Source organism: Mustela lutreola, chromosome 9 (genome assembly GCF_030435805.1).
Source record: "Mustela lutreola isolate mMusLut2 chromosome 9, mMusLut2.pri, whole genome shotgun sequence".
Taxonomy (NCBI): domain Eukaryota; kingdom Metazoa; phylum Chordata; class Mammalia; order Carnivora; family Mustelidae; genus Mustela; species Mustela lutreola.
This window is the reverse complement of record NC_081298.1, coordinates 114,228,458-114,253,589: the sequence shown is the minus strand read 5'-3', so window position 1 is coordinate 114,253,589 and position 25,132 is coordinate 114,228,458. Positions and strand designations below refer to the sequence as shown.

Below are 25,132 nucleotides of genomic sequence, written 5' to 3'. Positions count from 1 at the left end.
GAAGTAATGAGATGAATTGGGTGGAGTTGAGGCTTCTGAGTTATTGGCTCTCTAGATTAATACCTTTCTACACACCAGGAGGCTGATGAATTTTCAGAGGTGCTTCCTGATCAGAGTGTCCCCAACCAGAGAAAGGTTTTTAAGAAGAGGGATAAGAAATTAGAACTGCAGGGGCACCTGGGTGGCTCAGTTGGTTAAGCCTCTGCCTTCGGCTCATGGTCATGGTTTCAGGGTCTTGGGATTGAGCCCTGCATCAGGCTTTCTGCTCAGCAGGTAGACTGCTTCCCCCTCTTCCTCTGCCTGCTGCTCTGCCTACTTGTGATCTCTGTCAAATAAATAAATAAAATCTTAAAAAAAAAAAAAGAAGGAAATTGGAACTGCAAAGTACATGTCAAGATCCTTTTCTTGAAACTTTAGATTTCACAGAAAAGCCTTAAAAATATTTCCAGGAGCCTACAGACTTCTTCTCTGGCCAGATTAAACTGATAGAGTGATAAGATGTTATCGCTATGAAAGCAACTGAGAAATAAATAATACTGTGTCTGCTGTCTCATTTAAAACCTACTGAAGAGAAACACACAAGCTCTGCTGTAGATTGGCTACTCCATGCCACCACTGGCTTTGGCATTGCATTGGCTGGTACCTTCAGCCATCTGAGCAGATGCCTGCATAGATGATGGCCTAGTCCCATGGGATGACTACCTATTATGGGACCTGGATCTTATTTGTTATTAAAGATGTCTCACTATGTTTTTCAGAGATGTCTCATTCTGAAAAACAATCTGAGGGTTTTGAAGGGGCGGGGGGGGGTGGGAGGTCGGGGTACCAGGTGGTGGGTATTATAGAGGGCACGGATTGCATGGAGCACTGGGTGTGGTGCAAAAATAATGAATACTGTTATGCTGAAGAAAAAAAAAGATGTCTCAATTGCAATTAGTGAAAGAAGGCCTTTCTTCATCTAGCCTGGAGGAGGAATCTAGGAGATAGGGTGTGACCCATGCAACAGCGGAACCCCTGATGCACTTAGAGAATCCTTGGGTCTTTGGTCAGACACTACAGGTATAAATCAAATGGTTGAGTGACAAAACTAGCTTCATCCAGAATTGGGCAGGCAAATAAAGCACTTCACCTTTGGAACTAATGACAGGGGGTTTGTCCTAGACCTTGGAGTTTTTCTGCCCTGGAATTGCCTTCCAGGAAGTTTTCTCTGTCCTTAGCTAGAGGAGTAACCAGCAGAAGATTTGGCCGGCACCTGAGAATGGGTTGGGATTGCGGTGCTGGACAGATACCCTCACTGCAGGAGGTCTTGCTAAAGTGCAGGTGGGTCAGAACGGCCTGTCCAGAACAAGGCTGGGAAATTGGAGTTCTAGGACAGGGCATGCAGAATGCCAGGTTAAGGCAGGTCAGAGAAGGGAGACAGAGAAAGGCAGCTGAGAGCCAGTAAAGCTCTGGTAAGTGCAGTCTGAGGGCACAGAGACATCAGGCTTTCAAGAGGACTCAGACCAAAGGAATCCAGCACCCTGGATAGCACCTTGGCAGCGACCACCACTAGCACAATGGTTAGTCTACACAATGGACTCTAGGTCATCCAGGTGGCTCTACCTTCTAGATCAGGTAACTTCTGAGCTAGGCTGTGTATCATAATCACCTACGGGGGTGTTTAAAGATACAAATTCCAAGGTCCTATACAGAGATTTTGCTTCTGTAACTCTTGAGGTTAGATACTGGAATGTATATTTTTGAAAAGCCCATTTTGATGAGTAGTCATTTTGATGAATAGTATGGAAACCACTGCTATAGATAGAACTTAATTGGTTGCTGAAAATAGATACTGTTACTAATATCTTCATCCGTATCCCAGTAAGAGCTTTCAGTATCCACAGTGGTTTTAAGAGTCACATCTTCTAGCATGGGTCAGTTGGTTAAGCATGAATGGCAGACTAGTCATAGGTGAATTTCTTCTGCTTTTTATTAGAATTTGTGCTTTTTGACTATTTCTTTTGAGCCTAGTGAAAGAGCTATATCTGGTGTCTGCTGTTTCTGAGTTTGCCTGGTCTACCAATTTTTTTAAAATAATGATTTTAAAGTTTATTTAACCCAATATATCTAAAATGTAATCAGTTCAACATGTAATTAATATCATAAAACTTGAGTGAAATATTTAATATTCTTTATTATAGCAATTTTCTTAGAAATCTAGTACATCTTCATTCTAATTAGCCATATTTCAAGTGTTCAATAGTAATATATAACTACTGACTATGATATTGGACAGTACAGTTCTAGACCTTCATCCTCATAAATTTACCGAGTCAGATTTCTTAATAAATGCAAAAGAAGTAATAGTGTTCATCACAGCAAATGCTAATTTACTCTTGTCTTTGACTAGTTTTAATGGATATGTTTCAAAGATTAGTGTTTCACTTACTGATGTTCCTTTAACTATAATTATTTTATAGTTCCTTATTATTTTCAGTGACTGTTATTTTCCTATTATTTTCAGTATTATCTGCCCTCTTGTCAATCCCTCCCAGAGTTACTAGCTTCAATTATTACATCTTGCAGGCAGTAATGGTTATAATTGATTCTTAAGTACCTTCATGAAATTCAAAGACATGGGATGAGCATCTGAGAACTTTTCTTCAAGAGTTTCCTAGAAAACAAAATAAAGAATTTCAGTGTTACATGACAACAAAGTTATGTTTATTCTGACTATATTAGAAATAATAGCATTTGGAGAAAGACTTCTCTAGTAGGTTAGATAATTCTTTATAAGGACTTTTTAAAAGTTTTTTTTTATATAATTTTACACTATAGTATAAGATTTAAAAGACAAAAACTGGAATTATTTTTTAAATTTCACAATGTCTTAAAATTGATGCTTGGTAAATGTGAGCTCCAAGTGTCCCTGAAATCCTACAACAATAGGATTTTATTTTATTTTATTTTTTAGAGATTTTATTTATTTATTTGACAGAGAGAGAGAGAGAGAGAGAACGAGCAGGGGGAATGACAAGTAGAGGGAGAGGGAGAAGCCAGTTTGGAGTTTTGATTTTGGATACAATGAAGATCATTTTGTAGAATGACTTTCCACTTGAAAATATCCATTATCAAGAAATGGTTTTTATGGACTTGAGCTTTGTTTTATAAGCCAAAAAAATCGAGAATGCATGTTTTCAAAAATAAAGACTACAGTAAGTACTGTTAAACAGTAGATAATTACTTCAGGGAAAGGTACTGAGTATTTTGACTAAAAGGATCAAAGTATTTTTGTAAGGAACTAAATATTTCCCACTTCAAATTTAACATTAAGTTAATCTTTGACTAGATAGGGCAAGTAGATTTTTAAAGCATTCTCTTGCTTAATTTATGCTGTTTTATTTTATTTTATTTTTTTAATATTTTATTTATTTATTTGACAGAGAGAGAGATCACAAGTAGATGGAGAGGCAGGCAGAGAGAGAGAGAGGGAAGCAGGCTCCCTGCTGAGCAGAGAGCCCGATGCGGGCCTCGATCCCAGGACCCTGAGATCATGACCTGAGCCGAAGGCAGCGGCTTAACCCACTGAGCCACCCAGGCGCCCTTATGCTGTTTTATATAACTTCTTTAATCTGTGTCAATGTGCTAGAAGGAAAACAGGAGCCAAAAGTACAGATACTTTATTTTTTTTTTAAAGTACAAATACTTTAAAAAAAAAATACCCCTTTAAAGAAAGTTGCAACACAAATAATAAAATATCCAAGATTGAGCAGTTTACCATGTCTTCTGGCTCAGGAATACTGATGCCATGGAAAAACTGGTTACTTTTGAAGATAGATTGATGTCTTGGGATTAGTTTTCCTGTAAAATACAAACCATGTAACACATGACAAATTTAATAAAAATGAAAGTGTTTAAAAGATTAACTTCTGAAGTCCAGATATACAAGAAATACTAAGCCTGATCATTCCTTCCAGATTTGGGAGGAGCAAGTCACTGCAAAAACGTGGCTCCTCGGGGAAGGGGCGGTCCTCCCATGCAACTCTCTTTGCCATGCATGGCTCGGTCTGCCACTCAGCCCCCACCAGAAGATCAGGCAAGAAGACCATGCTGAGGGCTTTACAACAGATCTCATAACTATCTCACAGTAGTTGCTATTTTTAATAAGCAAAACAAGGCTTAGAAGTTCAATAACCTGTCTAAAGTCACATGGTCATTAAGGGACAGATGCAGGATTCAAACTCAGGTCTGTCTCATGTCTGCTTAATGTAAATTTCCACAGTCCTTTTCAGCAATCAGTCAAACAATATATACTTAACGTGTGGCCTGTGGTGATCCTCTACCCTACATTTTTCATGCTGTAGAATTCTTGGAAAGAATGTGTTGGAACCAAACAGGGACCAGCATCAGACCAAAGAGCAGGGCTTCCATTGCCCAGGAGTTGGGCTGTCAGGATAGGCTTGGGGCAGGGATTAATAAATACCATCGGGTGTGTAAATGTATCACTTTCCTTGTGTCCATGCTGCTTCGTGAAAAGCTGCAGCCAACCTTCTGTGTCACCTCCTCTTCCAACTGCCCACGGATGGTGACACATGGTGGAAGCTTATGGAAGGGGCCCCTTGAGTCCTATTCCTTCTCTGCATCTAACTTTTATATGACTTCAAGCCAATCATGGAAACTCCCTGAGCCTCAGTTTCCTCACTTGTAACATAGGCACAATTAAAAATGTTATAATCCTTAATGGGTTTTTCTTAAGACTGGGAGAGATTAAGTGTGTGAAAGTAATTTATAAATTCTTAAGTGCTGTACAAAGTAGCAGAGTTGAGAAGTTGCAACAGAGACAGTATAGCCTACAAAACCTAAAATATTTATCATTGGGCCCTTTGTAGAAGGTCTGTTGACCCCTGCTCTAGAGTATAGGGGGGAAAGCTCTCCTTTGCAGTGGGCAGAAATGACATTTGATCAAATATCTCTTCGAGTCTGCTCTATGCACATGACTCCTATCCTTGTGTCCCTATCTTAGTCTGACATGGAAAGTAAGTGGATAGTTTATTCCAAGGCTAATTGACTTGACTCAGAAAGGCACCTGAGTGCCCCTTGCTGATCAAAGGCATGACTCCACATGGAGAAAGTGGTTGGGTTCTGGCAACAACCCAGCACAAGCAACCGAGCAGCACTTAGGAGAAGCAAGAAGGCTCTTGTTTGGTACAGTGACGTCCTATCGCTCTAACAATTGAGCAGATCTGTAAGCCATAAAATGCAACACCTACCCAGTGTTCTGATGATCAGATAAAGCTGGTCCACATCTGATTTTCCAGGCCAGAGTGGCTGGCCTGTAAGAAGCTCTGCAAAAACGCAGCCAGTGGCCCATACATCCACAGAGGAACCGTACTGCGTGTCTCCCACCAGAAGTTCCGGAGCTCGGTACCACCGTGTCGCCACGTAATCAGTGTAGGCATCTCCTGGAACTGCAAATGCGTCAGTCAGATCAGGTGGGTCACATTCCTGTGACATGTGGACCAGGTCAGGCATTCAAGCAAGCTTCAGTAACTCCGAGGCCACAACACTCCTCACTCTGGAGGCAGCAAAGGCCCAAGTGCCCGAAAACTTCCACTGTGCGCTCAGACCGTCAGCTCAACTCCCAAGGGTCCCTCGGCTTAGTGAACACATGTGTTGGCCCACCCAGAGAGGGGGGCAGGAGTGAGGGTTTCTGTAGTGTAACCTCAGATTGAAGCCAACTTCCAGGTGCGCTGTGAAGCCCCCTGTGTCTGTCCTGCCAGAGTAGTGGTTGTGTACACGCACCTTGCAGTGGGTTTTTGCCTCCCATACAGTTCTAGATTCAGGGAGGTATAATGATTTGTTCCCTTTTCCCTTTGGTTCCCACCCCCCACCCCCCACCAGTGTGGAATGACTTCCTTTATCTTAGCACTGTCTCTGAAGGTTCTCCAGAATTTTCTGCTTAGTCTTCTAGTCTTACGAACCCCACAGGGTTTTCCTGATGTCTCTAGGACACAGTAATGTCTGCCTCCAGGGAACCACCTCACCCTCACTTTTGTACTTCACTGTGAACCACCTTGTATTGTGTTTTGTTTCTTTTACTTCAGCTGGTAAGTGCATGAAGAGCAGAAATGCACCTTATAATTATTTTCCTTTGTGAGGCAAAGCACATAAACATGACGTCCAGTGAATTCGACTGGAGTGGAGTGGAGTGGAATTGCAGAGCGCACTAAGGTACTGGGTAAAAGGAAAAAGTGAACTTTTCCTCTTTGAATAATCACAGCATCACATTTAGCATCTGTCCAATATCTAAAACAAGTAAGAGTTTGTATCATTTCATAATCATCTGAATTGGATGGGTAAGTGAAAAATTCCTACTTACTCAGAATTCGTGCAAACCCAAAGTCACAGATCTTGATTATTCCTTGCTTAGTTATTAGAATATTTTCAGGTTTTACATCCCTGTGAATACACTGTAAGATAATATTTGATTATTTCTCTGGGTCATCAAAATGACAAAGATAATAAACATTAAATATTAGTTTAGATGATAAACACAGCTTGTGAGATAAAGAGGCTTTTCCTTCATCTTTCTAGAAAAACTTTAATTGGCAAATTTTCACTTGTAAACCTTATCCCACCAAAAGAAAAAAGTCAGAATGCTGCTATATAAGTGAAGGAATTGAAATTATAATTGTTGGATAAGAAAACTTTTTTTTTTTTTTAAAAGAAGTGTCATGCAATTATTTCTTCCACATTTTATGGGCTCTACCTAAACTGCAAGAAGTAAAACTCTAGATGAGATTAGACTCAATGTACCTCTGATAAGAGCTGCCACCCAGAAATCCCCATTCAGGTTGAATAAGTATTACAGATTTGAGAAATTGGAAAAACATTTGTCTGATAACAAAAAAAGTGCTTAAAAAAATCGGCTTATAACTAGAGTGACCATATTATTTATTGCTCAAATTGGGATGTGTGAAAGGAGCTCTGCTAGTAATCACACAGGGACAACAGGACCACACCACAACTGTCCTGGGTAAGCTGGGAGGTATGGTCATCTACTGCTCCAAAGACGCTGAGGCTTCCGCATGAGGGGACGAGGACCACTGCCACTTCCTCAGCAGTGAGCTAAGCTGGGAGCATTAGCAGCTCTCCTGAGAGATGACCACACAGCGTTGTTGGCCGGGGTCCCTCCTGGGAGAGTAGGACACCCCCGTGAGGCATTGTCCCCTCACAGAAGCTCCCGTGATTCCTCTGCAGGCGGGCACCTCACAATGTGCTGCCCTGCTGTAAAGGCCCTGAACAGAACACGTGCTCCTTGCCGGACGTTGCGAGGGTCACGCTGGAGTAAGGCAGGCTGCGTGAGCCTCACTCCTTGTTCTTCCAGAAGTGGCCGCTCCATGGTGTGGAGGCCCTCCAAGAACACAAGTCAGGCGCTATTCTTCAGCACTTTATCTTTCCAGACCTTCCTCCTAGACAAGCAAACCAACAAAACTGCTGGTGCTCAGCCCTCATCTAGAGCTCTGTCCTTTCCACAGTCCTTGCACGTGAATGCCTTCATTCCTGCCACTATCTTGTGACAGCAGGTGGCCACTGACAGGGTCTCTGGATTGAGTGTCACAATAACCGGCTCCTTTTGCCTCACTCCTCTGTATCCAGTCAGTCCCTTTATATATTCCTGCCACATTGACAATTCTGAAGTAATTTTTCTTTGCTTCTGTGGTAGCTATCTGGGAAGAGAAAAGGCTGAGTCCCAAATTCATTTTAGGTCACAAAAATGGCAGTGGTGGTATAAGCTTGTTCCTAGTTAGTCTCAGTTATTGTCAACTATCTCATAATTTGTATGACCAACAGAAGAAAAGTCTAGGCCTCTTTAAAGTCCTAAGGCCTTAGATACTAATTTTTTAAAAAAATACACTGCTGGGGGTGCCTGGGTGGCTCGGAGGGTTAAGCCTCTGCTTTCAGCGCGGGTCATGATCTCAGGGTCCTGGGATCGAGCCCCGCATCGGGCTCTCTGCTCAGTGAGAGTCTGCTTCCTCCTCTCTCTCTCTCTGCCTGCCTCTCTGCCTACTTGTGATCTCTGTCTATAAATAAATAAATAAAATCTTAAAAAAAAATACACTGCTGTAGCATAAACCAACATAATTTTGAGGTCCTGCCTTTTAAGCAACACATTTACAAAACTCGGATTAACACTTATGAGTCCTAGTCACAATAGCTGGTGATTTACTAGGAATGGGTTATGTACCAAAAGAGTTTGCATCAAATTCTAGAATTTCTGGACTACATGTGCCATTATCAAGGAAATAGACTTAAATCGACACTAGTCTTTTGGCCTATTTAAATACAATTTGTGGATCTAATGCAAATCCATGTGAAATTTTTAGCAATTTATTTTCCACCAAAAAACCCACAAAGTCAAATCAAGTACTGATGTTTCCCAAGGAAACAGAAAAATCACTGGTGTAGGTACAGGTAAGAGAAGCTACTAATAGAGTGGAAGAGGATACTGAAGAAAGCAAAAGAGGGCAAAACTGCCTGGAACAGTAGGAAGTCAAGCACGGAGAATGGCAGCCGCTTAGTCATACCGCATTCACTTTCTCTGCTGCCAAGCTGTGCTCAGTGCACACTCACAGCGCCTCTGGCAATCAGCTTGCTTTCCACCAAAGACCAAAAAACCTGCAAGTCAGTGTGACAGAAGCAGGTTTTTTTTTTTTTTTTTTTTTAATTTTAAAAATAACTTGGGTTGCATACACAGCTTTTAGAAAATATTGTTCAAGTTGAGTTATTTTGGCTAATGTGTAATCTCATTTTTAATGGCTCACAAGTCAACAAGAAGAGGTTGACCCTCAACTTTAAGAAACTCCAGAACTTTCACAAATTGCTTCTTGTACAACCCGATCAAATAATAGTTTTCTTTTCTTTTCTTTTTTAAAGATTTTATTTTTAAAGTAATCTCTACACCCCATGCAGGGCTCGAACTTACGACCCCTAGATCAGGAATCGCACACTCCACCAACTGAGCCGGCCAGATGCTCCTAAATAATAGTTTTCTATTATCTCAAAAGGTTGTCTTCTTTGAGCTTTCGAGATGGATACCGATACAGCAGTGAGGAAAAGGACCTCCTTCTTCACAACCAGAACATTAGTATTAACTAGATGTTGCAGCCTGATAAGCACATCCTGGAAGTCACTGCAATTTTGTCATTTTGAGAGGAAGTTCTTTTTGTCTAATATATCAGGTATACACAAATCCACGAGTTCATAATGACACTAAATGGGTCACTTTAGTTAACTCATTCTAGCAATATTAGAGGGTAAGAAAGAACTGGACTTTCTTAAGTCCAGTGCCTCTCAAATATAATGAGCATATGAATCTCTTGGAGATCTTGTTAAAATGCAGATTCTGATTCAGTAGATCTAGGGTGGGCCTGAGATTCTGCATTTCTAATGAGCTTCCAGGTGGTCTCTATTAATAAGACCTTAATCCCTCATTACTTTAACCTTCCTTGTCTTGGTTAGGATCACCACTCTGGAGAGAATAAGGTAGTCATGGTCTCCATAGGTTGAAAGCTGTGAATTTTCAGCAACACCATTGGGTCAGATTGCCTTTTCTATTGAGAATATCATGAGGGTTCCTTTAAAAATAAGGAGAGGATAAAGATTTCAGATGTAGTATTGTAACAGCTTTCATCTGACCTAAATTTTTTCCTTTGCATGCACTTTAGGCTAACCATAGCATAACCAGAGTTCAGAAATAATTCCCATGTTGGAGGAGGGAAGTTCATCTGAAAAATTATCCCTTTTTAATAGAGGTCCTGGATTATCAACGGGAGGTTTAAAACCTGTTGTTCTGAGGAGAGAAATGATAGCAGTTGCATTGAGCTCTAATAATGTTTGGGTCTGGTGGGAATAGTAAGTCACAACCAGTAGGTAAGTTGTTTGATTGATTGATTCATTCATTCATCTAGTTATTCAATAAATATTTATTGAGTGAGCACCTTTTATATAAAGAGATCCATGCTAGGTGTTGAGGAGATACAAAGATAAATCAGCACAGACACTGCATTCACGTGTATAACCCAGTACAGAGGAAAGTGTCTGCCTACAGAGATAAAGGACAAATACTTATGGTATACAGAATTTCAAAAAATCATTTTAATTACACAGAAGACTCCTACAAGAACCTTAGGTAAGCTTTAATACTTCTGATAATACGGTAGAAAGCAACAGAGATGTGGTTTAATTAATTTTTAAAAAGATTTTATTTACTTATTTGAAAGAGAGTGTGAAAGAGCACAAGCAGGGGAGCAGCAGAGGGAGAGGGAGAAGCAGGCTTTCTGCTGAGTGGGGAGCCCGATGCAGAGCTCGATCCCAGGTCCCTGGGATCATGACCTGAGCTGAAGGCAGACACTTAACTGACTGAGCCACCGAGGTGCCCTGAGGTGTGGTTTTAATTCAGTGTCATCTTTAGTATGTATTTGAAAGCATTTGCATCATGAAAACCAGGCTTATGTATCTTGTGAACAAAATATTTTTTATTTTTATTTTTTTTAAGTAGGCTCTACGTCCAGCATTGAGCCCAATGCGGGGCTTGAACTAACGATCCTGAGGTTAAGACCTGGGCTGAGATCAAGAGTCTGATGTTTAACCGACCGAGCCACCCAGGTGCCCCACCTCAATACTTTATTAATAGAAAATGTAAGCTTTTGATTGTTCCTAACAAACTCTTCATTGACTTTCTTAAAACTAAGGGAAGCTTCCTCTAAGTATTGAAATTTATTTCCATGATTTTGCATTCTTTTCCAGCAATCCTAGACTATGATAGATATTCTGCTGGCATCAAAACTGACCATATTGGTAGCCTCTATCCCTGAGCAGGTACTGCCTCTCTCTAGGCACCAACTCAAAAGGTCTAGAGTTATTTTTTAAAAAACTATCATTATAGCAGTGATTCCCCAGAAACCAACTTAAGCTCCCATTGGCCCAAGATGGGACAATTTGAACATCAGAGAGAACCATGATTGCAAAGGATTGAAACACATCAAATGTGTAAGATCTATAAATTTGTAATGATGCCTACATTCCTCTAAAACCTTTGTTGTTCACTCTTGGAGGCTGCTAAGATACGAACTTATCATTCTGAATAGTAGCCAGAGTCTGTCAGGGTGGGTTCTTTTCCATATAACTAAAATTAATAAATGCAGAAGAGATAATAGAGTTTGAAAATCACCATCTTTTAACCCTAATGAAATACTAGATACAGGCAGTCATCATCAATGAAGGCTAAAGTCATCAAGTAAAAAGGTTGACCAGGAAATTCATAGTGGAGAGGATCAAACTAATAGCTCTTAAACCCACTAATCTATTTCAAGATGATCAAAAATGAGTCAAGCTGACATATGCCTCATGATGTTGATGCAAGAAGACATGTACAGCATTACATATGAAATATTCTTGTCTGAAAAACTGAACCCCAAATTATCAAGTCTCTAGACACAAATACTAATTTGCTAGAAATACAGGTGAAAGAACAAGTTAAATGACACATACAAAGCAATCAGCTGCAATGATTTCTAGAACACAGTAGTATCCAAAGTGTGTTTCTTGGACCAGCAGCTTCAGTATTAACTGGGCAAATGTTAGAAATGCAAATTCTTGGGGCCCTACCCTGGACCTATGGAATCGGAAACTGTGGGTGGGCCCAGCAAACCGTATCTTAATGAGACCTCCAGGGGTGTTGATGCATGCTCAAGTTTGAGAACTATGGATCTAAAAAACTAATGCTAAATATATATATTTTTTAAAGGATAGAGGAAGAGGGCCTGTTGGAGAATAAAAGACTCAAAAAACATAAAAACAAAATCAAACCAAGTGCCATGAGCAGAAGGAACACTGAGTTCATACAAGCTTCTAATTCATAAGGAATATTTGGTTTTCATGGAAATTGGAAAAAAAAAAAAGCCATGGATTAAGTTTCCCATATTCTGTGACTTTCTTCCTTTCCCTCCATCTTTAGCTCTTTAAGGCAATCCCTGAGCTATTTAGGAGAAAAGAAGACATTAACAAATATGTTGGAAAATGTTACTTACGTTATGTTTATGACAGAAATTAAGAGCTTGAAGTGTTTGCCATAATACACTTTTGATCACTCCATCAGCAACTCTGGGGGAAAGAAAATTAAAAAGGAAATAAAAACTCCTAAGATGGGGAGTCAGGAACAGGAGCTGGGGACAGAAATGCAGGGGTGAGGGCCTGCAGTGGCCAACAAACACGGTGCAAACGGTGCTGAGGATATATTTTTTTGCATGTGTTCATGGAAGTTGGTTTACTGTATTTTCATTATAGATACAAATTTTCTTTTGTAATTTGAAAATTTTAGATATCCGTAGAAACGGTTTATCACAAAAATCCAAACAGTCTTGCAAAGTAAAGGAATAGAAAGTGCTGACTCAAAACTTTTTACCCCAAACTTTCTCTTCAGGCAGGCACCTCTGTTTCTTTCCCTCTCTCTGTCTCTCTCTGCATTTACTACTTTTTTTTTCCTCTGCATTTACTTTTTAACTTTATTTTTAGAGAGGGGGCGAGGGAGAGAGAGCATCTTAAGCAGGCTCCATGCCCAGTGCAGAGGCCAGTGTGGGGCTCGATCTCACAACCCTGAGATCATGATCTGAGCGGAAAAAGTCAGATGCGTAACAGACTGAGCCACACAGATGTTCCTTTAATTTTAAATAAATGCATTCATATGGCTCAAAATTTAAAGAGTATAAATTTAAAATTTAAAGAGTATATCCATGAAGAACTGTCTCTCACAGCTGGCTAGTCACACATTTCATTCTCTGCAACGTCCCCCTCCTCTTTCAGGAAGCATATATATGTGTAGAGGTATAAATACTAATGCGTTTACGTCTATTTCGTGGTCTCATTACATGGATGTGTCATAATCTACTTAGTTAGTTCCCACTGGTGAGCAATTAGATTGACTCAATTTCATTCCTAGAAACAAAATATGTATAATCATCCATCTTACTACAGTTGTGCAATTATCTTTTTAAGGCAAGTTCTAGAAGTGGGATTTCTAGGACCTATGGTAGGCACATGTTGAATTTTGATCCTGCAGATGTGACCTTCCGATAGACCTAAAACCTGGTTTTGCAGGAAGGAAGGCATACTCAAAGATTGACTTCCAGCCATTTGGAAACACACTCGAGTATGTGCTGCAGTTGTGTAAGTTTCTTACACCTGGTGAGCAGGCAGGTGCGCAGCTGGGGAGGCCAGGGAGAACCCGTGTCCCATGAGAATGAGAGGCTGGGTGCTTCTTGTCCCTGCAGGATCCTGGAAATACTGGAAGGTATTTTTCACTGCGGAATTGGAGATCTGGGCAATTGACATTTGTCTGGGAGTAGTCTACTTGGTGTCACCATCTCTATAAATTATAGCAATTACATTCCCTTTAACTTTCTCTTGATGCCTTTCCATGGCTCACATCACTGTCCCATGATGGCGCCTTCAGTTGCATATTGCCCACGGAACCTCTGTGTGTTCAAGTCCCTATTTCCTTACTGTCTTGCCAACATCTGGTTTTGCCATTGTTGTTTGTCAAACTGTGGTTAAAATAAAAAGATAGCTCATTTTGGTTTTCGTTGACATTTCACTATTAGCGACTTTTGTTTTCACATGATTAATGGACATGACGTGTCTTCTTTTGATTATTTCGTATTCATGGTCTTTATATCTTTTGTGACTGGTCTGTTTACCCTTTTCAAAACTGATTCATGAAGACTCATTATATACCAGAGTCTGCATATGTGCTGCACATATTTTTACCCACGCGTTGTTTGTTTTTCAACTGTGTTTGTGGGGATGGGGTGACTGCATAGTTTCGAAAATCTGAAACACAATATGTCTTTTGCTAAGTGTCTACTGTAAGAATTTTTTAATTAAAAAGTTTAAAATGATCTAATATTCCAAACATAGCCATCACTTGGCCTTAATGTTTTATCATACTTGGAAATTTAAATCATATGTTTAGATCCCTTGTTAAAAACTAAACACATCCTACAGGTGATGCTGGTCTCACAGAGGTGTGGGACGGCCTGTGTGTGACTCGAGCATTGAACCAGCTACAAGAGCTCACCGTGTGGATCTGCGGTACTTGCTGAGAAACAGCAACAGTGTGTGGAAGGATTTTCCTCAGGGCAGTTTTCTGAGTTAAGGTCATAGTTATGGCGGCACAGTCCTGATATCCTGTGGTCTGGTGGCAGCCCTCTGATTCCAGCTCTTCTAATTATTAAGTATTTCTAATATTGTGAAAGCTCCAAATTCTCAATATTAAATCTCTTTCTACTAGAAGTGTCTAGAGCCATTTCTAATTCCTGCACTCAATTCTTTTTTTTTTTTTTTTAAGGCTGTTTGTTTTAATTTAATCAATTTATTTATTTGACAGAGAGAGAAAGATAGATAGAGAGCATAAGCAGAGGGAGTGGCAGAGGCAGAGGGAGAAGCAGGCTCCCTACTGAGAAGGGAGCCCAATAAGGGACTCAAAACCAAGACTTTGGAATCCTGACCTGAGCTGAAGGCACAGGCTTAACTGAGCCACCCAGGTGCCCCTACCTGAATTCTGATATAACCTGATCTTTTTCCCCTCTTTGCCTAGAGCCATGCCACCGACACCATTGCTTTAATGTTTTTATAAGAGAAAGACGAGTATAGCCATTTTGAGCCCTATGAGGCAGAGTTCAAATCCCAGCTGTGCTGCTTCCAAGTTTTAGAACCTTGGGTAAGTTATTTGTGCCTGCAGTTTTCCTCATGTGTACAGATGGAACAATGCCACATAAGTTCATTAAGACTATCTCCTGAGAGTCTGGGTTTTCATATCTCCATAGGTTTAGGAAATGAGGGTCTGAGATCAGGTGAGGCCAGTGGATGAACCTGAAACCCTCTAGAAAGACAAGAAGACCCCCCCATGAGAATGGCAAAAGCCCTGAGGTGAGAAAGAACAGGTATGTGGGAGCAACAGTTAGGAGGCCAGTGTGGCCAAAGCATGAGTGAAGAGGTTGGTGAGGCTGGCTGGGGCCAAACCATGGAGGGCCTTACAGATCTGGGTAGGTAGTTTGGATTTTACTCTAAGTCTAAAGGAAAGTCATTGAAAGTCATGAAAAAGATAAGTGGCAGAATACGGAGAGTGGATTTCTGCACACTGAGTGGAGACAGGATGGTTTATGAGGCAGCTGACTTAACAATGTAGGCGAGATGTGGTGATGTTGGTTAGAGCGGTGGTGGTGGAGGGAAGGGAAATGGATTTCAGGCCTTGCAAGAGCCTGTGAGCGAAACACGGGCCCGATTCACGTAGACATGGAATGCTGGAGGGGATCCAAGCACTGCAGGAACGGGGGGATCAAGTCCTGGAATCAGGAAATGAGTTAGGGTGAGGGTTCAGAGACTGGTGAAACCGAAGTTTCTATGTTAATAACATCGATTTGGACATGAATGAATGCTGTAGCAAAGTCCTGAACTCTTGCTGTGGAAGAGGAACGTTTGCTTTGTGGCATCTCCCGGGTTGAATCACGGCTCTGCTCTGAACAGAAGAGCTCCGATTCCCAGAAGGCAGGTTCCATCACAGGCAACACAACATCTGTACAAAATACCGGCTACAAACACATACCACTGATCTTACAAAGAGAAGATAGTTATCGGAGAGAAGACAGATTCGCGCAGGGCTCATTCCAGAAAGATAGAGAATTGCAACACGATTCAGCCACAGGCAGCAGGTTTCAAAGTGTTTTGGGGTGAAATAAAAAGCTTCAGAAGTCAGCCGCCCCTCAGTGTTCAAGTATTAGACGCTGGGTGAGGGCAGAGACAAATACCGCAAGGAGCAGTGAAGGCCCGAGAGCAAACACCAGACGTCCCGGCGCAAGACGAAGGAGTGGGTCACCATGGGGGAATTCAGACCGGACTGCTCAGGGGCTGTGCTCTCTCTATCACTTGGAGGGACCTTGCTGCTGCCATCAGGACTCCTCATCTTTGCCTTAATTCGTTATATGACTTCACCATGGGGAAACCTCATGTCTACTATCCATACCCCAGACAAAGTGAGTCCTCAGTAAACCCTTGCTGAGATTACAAGCCAACCTTGTCTCAGGTCTGCCAGCCCCTTCACGTGGTCACTTGGATTAACCTCCTCCCCTTCTGTCCCCTCCCGTCTTCCCATAGATACTCCTCCCCAGCCCCACTGGTTTCCGTTCCCTGAGCAGGCCTAGCCTGTTTACGCCTCCAGACCTTTTGTTTATTGTTCCTTCTCCTCCCCTCCCGAGACATTCTCTGACCCCTCCCTGTGTTTTCCTTCAGTTCAGGGGTAGCTTCTTCACTAAGCCCGTTTCTCTGGCACTCTTGGAAATTATAAACTAGCACCCTGTCATAAATCCCTTTCTGCTTAAGCCAGTTGGAGTGAATTCTCCTGTGGAATCCTGAACCGTTCAGAATGCGATACCAGAAGTGGATGTGGGCCAGGAACTAAGGCCTTGGTGATTGGGGATTGGCTATCTGATTTAATCACTAACTACCATTAGGGACTCAACTAGCTGGTAGATGGGCACCCAGAGATGATCTAGTTGTAAAATCATCTGTCATCTGGAATAAAATGCCTACTCAAGGCAAGCCTTTGGAAGACTGAATGTGACAGAACAATATGGGAAACATAAATAATACAAGAAAAGTGGGGCGGGTTGGCTCTAACTTAATGACAAATTTAAAAAGGACAGGGTTAGGGCTCTAATATCTTTGTTCAATGCACAGTTGGGAAACCGAAAGTTTCAACGCTCGCCGTAAAAGAACCCGTTATTGCTTGTATCTATAGGACTCACTTAATGGACCTATAAGAATAACATGAAATGACTGAAGAATCAAACACGGAGAATAATCCTGCAGGGTGCTAAGTGACAACACAAATTTAACTTCTGTGAGGTTAATTAATTTCTCAGTTAATTAACTGAGAAAGAGCTATCTATACTTTGAAAATTGAAATGTGACCCTCGGGAGTGTTCATGAAACGGAGAGCACCCCAGCTCCCACCAAACATCCCGTCTCAGGCAAACCAGTCCCCCAACTCGAATGATGAGGCTGGTTTTGCCTTGACAAGAACCTTCTAATACTCTCACTTGAGTAGCTGTGCCACACGGGGATTCTTCTCAGACCTTGAGAGGTCTCCAAACCTTAACTAAAGTCACAGTCCAGTGTGTCTCAGGGGGCCTACTACAAAGTCAGAGGAAAAGGTTTACACGGCAAAAAGGACTCTGAGATGCTGCTAATTTACAATGGGGAATGCCTGTGAGCATGGATTTCACTGACGTAGGACCAGAGAGGAAGAGCCAGAGTTTAGCCTGGGCTGATTGTAACACTATGGGCGCACTTCCTAGAGATTCCAGTTTCACCAGACTACCTGGAGCAGCTAGCAATGAGTCGAGCTGATTGCTAAACTGGTGATTGAAACCTGGCTAATGGTTGCCGATGGCAATCGAAGTTGAACGCCAGAAATTCATTAGTAAAATGAGGAGGAGGAGATCCAAAGATACGAGGCGATATGAGCGTTGGAGAAGATTTTTCGTACACATCAAGCTCACCTACCTCCCAGCTGTGCCTCCTCAAGGTCCTCATAGTGTCAAGCCATGCTCTTCCCTAGACGCACAGTATGGCTTTCAGTTTTCTAGTTTGGTAAAGAAAACACAGCACAGCAGCCCCTTCCTTGGCCCAGAGCCAGCTGGCTCTTCTTCCATCTGCTGGTGTATCTCTCTAAACTATCCAGTTAGGAAAGGGGGAAATAATCTCAAGGATGGATTTGTGGACCTACTAGGACTAGTGAGGTGGGTTTGAATCAAGATTTCATATACCACCACACTTCCTGCTTCCTGCTCCCCATTACCCCCTAACTGACCTCAGTGGCTTTCAAGGTCACTGGTGACTGGTTTTACCTCAGAGCCTGGCCATTAATTCCTGAAAGATAGGCTATTTTTCTTTTCCCAGCATATGTTCTGGTGAATGGCTGCAGAGTACTTTGGGGTAGGCTAAGAGGAAGAATTAAGTGCGGATGTGTGATGTTATTGCTGGTCCACTCCTCAAGGAAAGCCATCTTCCCTTAAGTCACAAGGCCCCGGTTCTGTGAACTGCCTATTGTGGTGACGCAAGTCAAGCCTCTAGTCTCCAGTTTTTACAGAAAAATAGAACCTTAGTGATCTGCCCATCTGTTTTGGTTCGAGAGAACGTATGGTCAATTAAACCATTTTGATCATCACTATGGCTCTGTTGCCTGTCACCGCAATTCTCGAAATGAAGAACTACCACTTGGCCTCTGTCATCCAGGGATCCCATGATCCCCACTGAAATCAGGAAGCCATTTCAAAGAAAGGATAATCTGGGACATGCTTCTTGTGCAACCCTCACTACCATATTTCTCAGTACTCATGATTCTCGGCCATCTTTCCACCAAACCACACCCCGTCTTATGGGAAATTTTCTATGAACAGTTAACTGGGAGAGAAATGCAAACCTTTTATATGTCAATTTTACCTCAATAAAGCTAAAATCAAGCTGAAGTCTGACTTATGGGTGTGTATAACATGCTCCTATCAGCCAGAAGTGGAGTGGACAGCTGAAGTTTGGTAAACCCGTTTTATAGCGTTTTATAACGCTATAATCGCTTATAATTGTTTCTTTGTATTTCTGGTTCCTCATTAGATCCTAAGCTTCTTGAAGGAAGGATTATTCCATTATACATAGTACAATGGAAAGGAAAATCCTTCCTCTGGAAGGGAAGCAGTTTCTGTCACATTACTAATTAACTTACCGTAGAACTCAGAGGGTCTTAGAGAATGGGAATAGATCATTTTAAGTTTAATCAGGTGATGCCAATTTCAGCTGCTGCACATACATGCAGTTTCTTTGCTTGAGCAAATCCAACACAGTGCCAGTACTGAGTACTCAGCTGTTGATCTAAAAAGTGCTTTTTGTCTCTATCCAAAAAGTAGAGGACACCAAAGGTTTCATCGGGCACGTAGCAGTACACTTCCACCATCTTGGTGTTAAATCAGATCTTCTGAATGAGATAATTGAGTCCTCGGGTCTCTTGATCTTCAGCTCACCACCCCACAGCTCATCCCACATGTCCTCTAGGTTGATTGCCTCATATCTCACACCAGTGTTTGCTCCAAACTGTGAATTTACACCCAATAAACAAAGGGCTCAAATAGGGTTGGTACGTATGCGGTCTGGTTGTTTACCTCCGTTTGCTATTCACAGGGTTTACACTCTCTTGGCTGTTATTCAAGTAGGTTTTAGGAAGGGAGTGGAGGCAGGTGGATGTTTTAAATTAACCGCTGTTATATGGAAGTACCTGGCATTTCATAAAAAGGGTGGCATGGTCTGCACTGTTCGTAGTTGTATTCCCCTATGTAAATCCAAGTCTCAGGTAGGCCAAAAGCACATGTATACATTTATAAGACTAAAAATACACTTATACACTTTTAAGACTCAAAAAGAGTGAAAAGTGGGTAGTTCAGAGATCCCTGTGGGGGCGCCTGGCTGGCTCAGGTGGAAGAGTGGGAGACTCTTGGTCTCAGGGTCATGAGTTTGAGCCCCATGTTGGGTATAGAGATTACTTAAAAAATAAAACTTAAAAAGAGACAGAGAGGGGAAGAGAGAGAGAGAGAGAGAGAATCCTTGCTGCTAAATACATCCTGAAGGAAATGTTGTTATTTTTCCAATAGCATTTGCTCACTTTGAATCTCTGTGTTTGGTAATTCTCATATTTCATACTTTTTCATTATTATTGTATTTCATGCTGATCTGCAATCAGTGATTATGACTCACTGAAAGTTCATATGATAGCATTTTTAGAGCAATATGTTATTTTTAAAGTATATACTTTTTTTAAGATGTAATGCTACTGTACACTTAATAGACTACCATATAGTGTAAACAACTTTTACATGCAGTAGGAAACCAAAAAATTTTATCGCTGTGATCTGAAACCAAATCTGCGAGATCTCCGAGGTAAGCCGGTACACAAGTTAGCCTCAAAATGTATATGGTTTGTATCTGCAGTTGATTTGTTTTCCTGATGTTTTTACTCTAGGTTAATATTTGTTTCCCTCTGAGCACATCCTAACTAAGATGGGAGGGGATAGCCAGCAGATGCATCTTGATAGAAAGAGAAGTGTGCTTCAGATCTGAAATTTGCTAGTTAATTTCACATATGAAATTGAGTAGCCATACAGAGCTTCAGTTTCCAGATTACTTACCCTTTGGGGTTTCTTTCCAGCTCATTTAAAAGTGTGTGATCACAGTATTCAAAAACTAAATGCATTTTCCTTTTTCTTCTGAACACCTCAATGAGGTTCACAAGGTTTGGGTGTTTTAATTGCTGCAATGGAATTGAAATAAAACTTCAGCGATTTGTTTTTCCTGATAGTTTTTCCCCAGATTCCTACAGTTTAAACAACAGAAGGCCTTGTTTATCATTCTCCATGCATCTCTTGTGGATAATTTTATTATGGTTACTCACAAGAGGAACTACTCTTAGTAAGAATCATAGACACTTAAGGTTGGAAAAAAAAAAAGGAGACATTTTTCTTCTTCTCCTTCTAATGTACCTGTAACAGATAGTAATTAAACTGCTTGAATCTCTCCGGAGATAGCAAGCAAAGCACACAACATAAAATATAGGCACTGATACCATAAATACTTTATGGATTTAGTGAAAATTCTAAATATCCAAGTCATAAAGGAACCTGGATAAAAAACTGAGGAGATGGAGTTATTGAGTAAAAGGCTATAAAAATTATCAATCCCCATTTAGCCTGCATATTGCCACGGATTTAATATAAATGTCAAGAGGTTTAAACAGAGTCTGGATTTTAGTGTTGACTCTCAGAAATACTAGAGGCCCAACTTCCAAATCTGATTAAATTGCCTATTGAGTCCCTATAGTGTGTTTTTGTTTATATTTTCAGCTCTGTTCTCTGATTCTATTGTTTTCTCTTATGCTTAGATTTTTTTATGTATTAAATTGTATCTCAAGATGAAACATTTCACAGGTAGCCTCTGTTTAATGTTGTAAACCAGAGGAAAAATTCTAATTATGTAAGATAATCCACCATAGAGTAACTATATAATTTGCCATCCTATTAGAGTATGGAGTATTAGACAAGACTGTCCCAGGCAAACAGGGATATGGTTACCCTGCCTAAGTCTAGGGTGACCATACAATTTAGCACAGAAACCAGGAGGCTTTTGAAAGAGGGTGCTAATTAGACTGGACTCTGGGACAAAAGCAATAAACCAGGATATCTGATCATTCCCCCTTTATATAACTCATCTTCCTTGTTTTTTCCCTGGTGTATTAGATACATCACTTTTCAAACCCTATACTGCTTACTCAGGGGGGATTACCCATATAGAGGGAACACAGTATTTTGCATATAGTGAGCGCTGCATAAATATTTTGCAGGCCCAAGACTGATAGCATCCTTTACTTCAGTATCTGTAAACATGGTGTGAGAGGGAAAAAAAATTACCTTGCGACTATGTGCTCAACAGTTTGGGTAAAAGGACTCTATTACATATTAAAAATATGCCTAAAGCACAAAATCGATTTGCCAAGAACAGAAACGCAAAATGGAGGAAACAGTTCACACAGGTAAGTCAGCGGCTTTGTGCTACACTGAAAGCCACACGACGGAAATGAAACAGTGTCTTTACCAGGAGAGCTCGGGATTCGTAGATGCTAACCTGGTCAAATCTGTCTTTGGGTAGATAAGCAATTTGTATCCCCTTTGCAAATGAAATCAACTTAGCCCAGAGAAACAGTGACTTATATAAGTAAAGCATTTAATAAGGAGGACAGAAATCAAATCACATTTGAATAAATAATAGGAGGATGTGAGGAAGGTTAGGTAAATTTATCACGGGAGGAGCCTGCCCAGGGCCTGCGGTGTGTAACATATCAAAGCTGGCAAGAGGTTCGTTAAGAGAACCATCACGAGGCACCAAGCTAAGGTGGAATCTGGCTACTTTTCACCTTAATGTCCATGCTTACATTTGGGCATTGTGACCCAGGAGGTACTACCAGAGCGTTAACATTCCTTGCAGTCTTGAAGAGGAGAGAGGTGGTGGATAAAATCATTGCTAGTATTGGAAAACAACGCACAGCGGGTTCCGACACACCCTGTAGCTGAGCGCTGGGACAAAGTTGGCTGGCTAACCAGCGCCCTCTGCTGGCTGTGAGGTAACAGTGGACCGGTTTTAATGATGGATGTGCTCTTGAAAACCCCGTGTCTACTAACTTATATTTTAAACTAGTATTAGTTTGAGGAAACCTACTGCAAATAATACTTAGAAGGACAGATAATATGATCATTATTATCTTCCCCTAAAAAGCAATTTCTGGGGTTTTCCTAAAAAAAGAGGACCCATGTCGAAAGTAAATGTCAGCTGTGTGTTCTTGAGGAAATCACACTTTTATTATTTAGAGTGTGGTCTACCAGCACCTTCTGTGCCATCGGGCAGTTTGCTGGAAATGCCATATCTCAGGCTGACCATGGACCTTTGACTCAGAAAGATAGAAAGGACCTTTGACTTTTGCAAAGTCCCCTGGGGAATTCCCACATTAATGTTTGAGAAGTGCTGTCTGTGCTTCACTTTCCTCTCTGATAAGATAAGGATGCTGGGTGAGAAGCATCCACAGTTCTTTTATGGGTCTAAACAGAAGAGTTCTAGGATAGGAAAGCATTTACATTGAAGACTTATATTCAAATCCTTTCAGAGTAAAAACAACTTTAGGGGTACCTACTGGGCTGACTCAGTCTGTAGAGACTGTGATTTGATCTCTGAGTCCTGAGTTCAAGCCCCACATTGGGCATAGAGATTACTTAAAACAAAACAAAACAACTAACAAAATCCTTGTGGAAAATGTGTATACATAGATGGGGGAGATACTTAATATGCCTAAGAACCAGTGGAGAGCAGGAAGGACCACTCCGTCTCGATGCCTACAGGGGCACTGGTACAGTCCTGTGGGCTCCTGTGCTAGGAGATGTTCTTCTAGTTGCTGGTTTGTGGGGAGAAGGATTTGGGAAGGGGATGGGCAGAGAAAGGCCAAGAAAGGGGACAGGGAGGGCAAACACTGGGCTGAAGGACTTAGGACAGTGAATATTTACCAACCAGAATAGAGGTACTTCAATATCAGAACTGCCAAAGTCCAAAGTAATAATCAATTTATTTTCCATAGTTGCTGATATCAAGAAATTTAAGTCCAATGAGAAAAAAAATCACTTCAAAATTCATTGAAATTGTAATTTTGGCATACATAGGTCTTCCAGTACCATGATGTTATAGATATTCAGAGAAAGTCAACCTACCTTCAACATCCGTATTTCTCTTAGTGCTATTTTCTTAACAACTGGATCATCCTCAGATTCCACAAACTTTTTAATAGCTACCACTTGTCCAGAGGTTTTGTTTCTGCACTTGAATACAACCCCATAGGACCCTTCTCCAATCTTGGCTAATTTTTCATATTTTTCCATTATAGTTGACAGGACTTAAATTACTGTATTGACTGACTTGCAGCACAATGTTACACCTGGAAAATAAGATGACTCAGCTTAGTCAAGTGATCAAGGACAATGTTCTCACAGTCTTGTCGTACATGAAACCGATTTACTCAGGATGCCAAAGGCTTATTTCCATCAATTACTTTTAAATATACTAAAAAAACATTTGAACATTATTTTGGGAATTCGGTCGGCTTAATATGGTTCTTCCAGTTACTGCAAAGATTTCACATATTTCTTATAATAGATCTGCATTTACCTCAGTTGAATTAAAGGATTTGTGGAAAGAAAACTTGTCTAGTCTATTTTCATTATCCTCAAGTAAATGATTAAAATATGGTGCTGTAAAATCCAGCTAAGGAACATCTCATACTCTCACATTTAGTGTTTATCTTTTCTCACCCCTGGGATTTGGAGAACTAGAAAGAACTGAGAACAAGACACATACAAAGTACTATACTTCCCCCTGGTGGAGAGAAGAAAGAGTGAATGTGGACTGTGGAACAAAGCAGCCATTACAAAGAGTAACATCTTTTTAGCACATCATTTATTGCTCTTAGCTTTTACATGTATGAAAGAACAGATCCTTAATTTTCCAAAGAAAATAAAAAGCACAAAAAAGAAAACAGGTTTCTCTAATTTTCCTGAATGCTTTCTTTCATCTAGATTTCCACGGAAATATTTAATTTTTCTGTCCTGCCTCGCCCACTCATGAATTATGTGGCGATCGGATTACATATTAAATAACAAATAAGACCAACATTATTAAATAAATGAGTCTAGGAACTAAAAATACTTCACTAACATTGTCCTATGAAAATTACATCTTATCTGTACAACTATTCTATTAAACATGTACTTTTTTTTTTCATTTTTAAAAGTTTAATCGTTTAACTAGCACAATAGATATCTGACAGCCTAATGCTGTTTGAGCATTACATTTGCAGGTGGTAAAGTCCAACCTCTTAACATAGCTCTTTCCCACTAAGGCAGTGAATGGTCATACTCTATAAAAATTAGTAATGCCGTCTGCAAGGAGCTCACTGGTCTTGAAATTTATTTTAACCACATGCCTAATTGTCATAAACCACTGTTACATATCATTTGTTAGATGTTGTCCCTGGAAGTTCCCATTCATACCATGCTACAGTCCTAAACACAATGTTTTCCCTCCCTACTTCCTTAACTTCAAGAAAAATAGCTTCTCTGACAATGTCAATGAACACTTGTATTCTGAAATTCTCATTTAACTTAGTAGGTTCCTCAGCCACCTGTCCAAAGCACCTTATTTCAATTCCTATTTTGACATTAGACCTTTATTATATTATAACCATTGAAAAAGGCTTAGCAATCCATCTATCTTTTTTTTCCTCATTTCCATTACTAGCATTATCCTTTAAGGACATGTCTGTTGGCAATACTATTATGTTGCCTGGTGCTCCCACCTGCCCAAGTAGTAGTAGATAAGCTTATTTGGCAGAGAAAACAAAGGGTTGAAAGAGTGGGGCTTCAGAGTTAGGGCCTTCTGAGTTTGAAATCTCTTGTGTTGA

General features: G+C 40.7%; 1 protein-coding gene across 1 annotated transcript in view; it reads right to left on the bottom strand.

Annotated features, from left to right (window-relative positions):
• Window positions 1-25,132, bottom strand: part of CDKL4 (cyclin dependent kinase like 4) — a 45,755-nt gene that overhangs the window by 6,751 nt on the left and 13,872 nt on the right. Inside the window, exons 2-8 of the mRNA XM_059188524.1 lie at window positions 23,388-23,611; window positions 20,271-20,392; window positions 12,072-12,144; window positions 6,359-6,449; window positions 5,250-5,447; window positions 3,758-3,840; window positions 2,597-2,653 (exon numbers count right to left, since the gene is read on the bottom strand). Coding sequence (XP_059044507.1) covers window positions 2,597-2,653; window positions 3,758-3,840; window positions 5,250-5,447; window positions 6,359-6,449; window positions 12,072-12,144; window positions 20,271-20,392; window positions 23,388-23,555 — 792 coding nt within the window. The 5' untranslated portion in view covers window positions 23,556-23,611. The remainder of the gene's footprint in view (window positions 1-2,596; window positions 2,654-3,757; window positions 3,841-5,249; window positions 5,448-6,358; window positions 6,450-12,071; window positions 12,145-20,270; window positions 20,393-23,387; window positions 23,612-25,132) is intronic.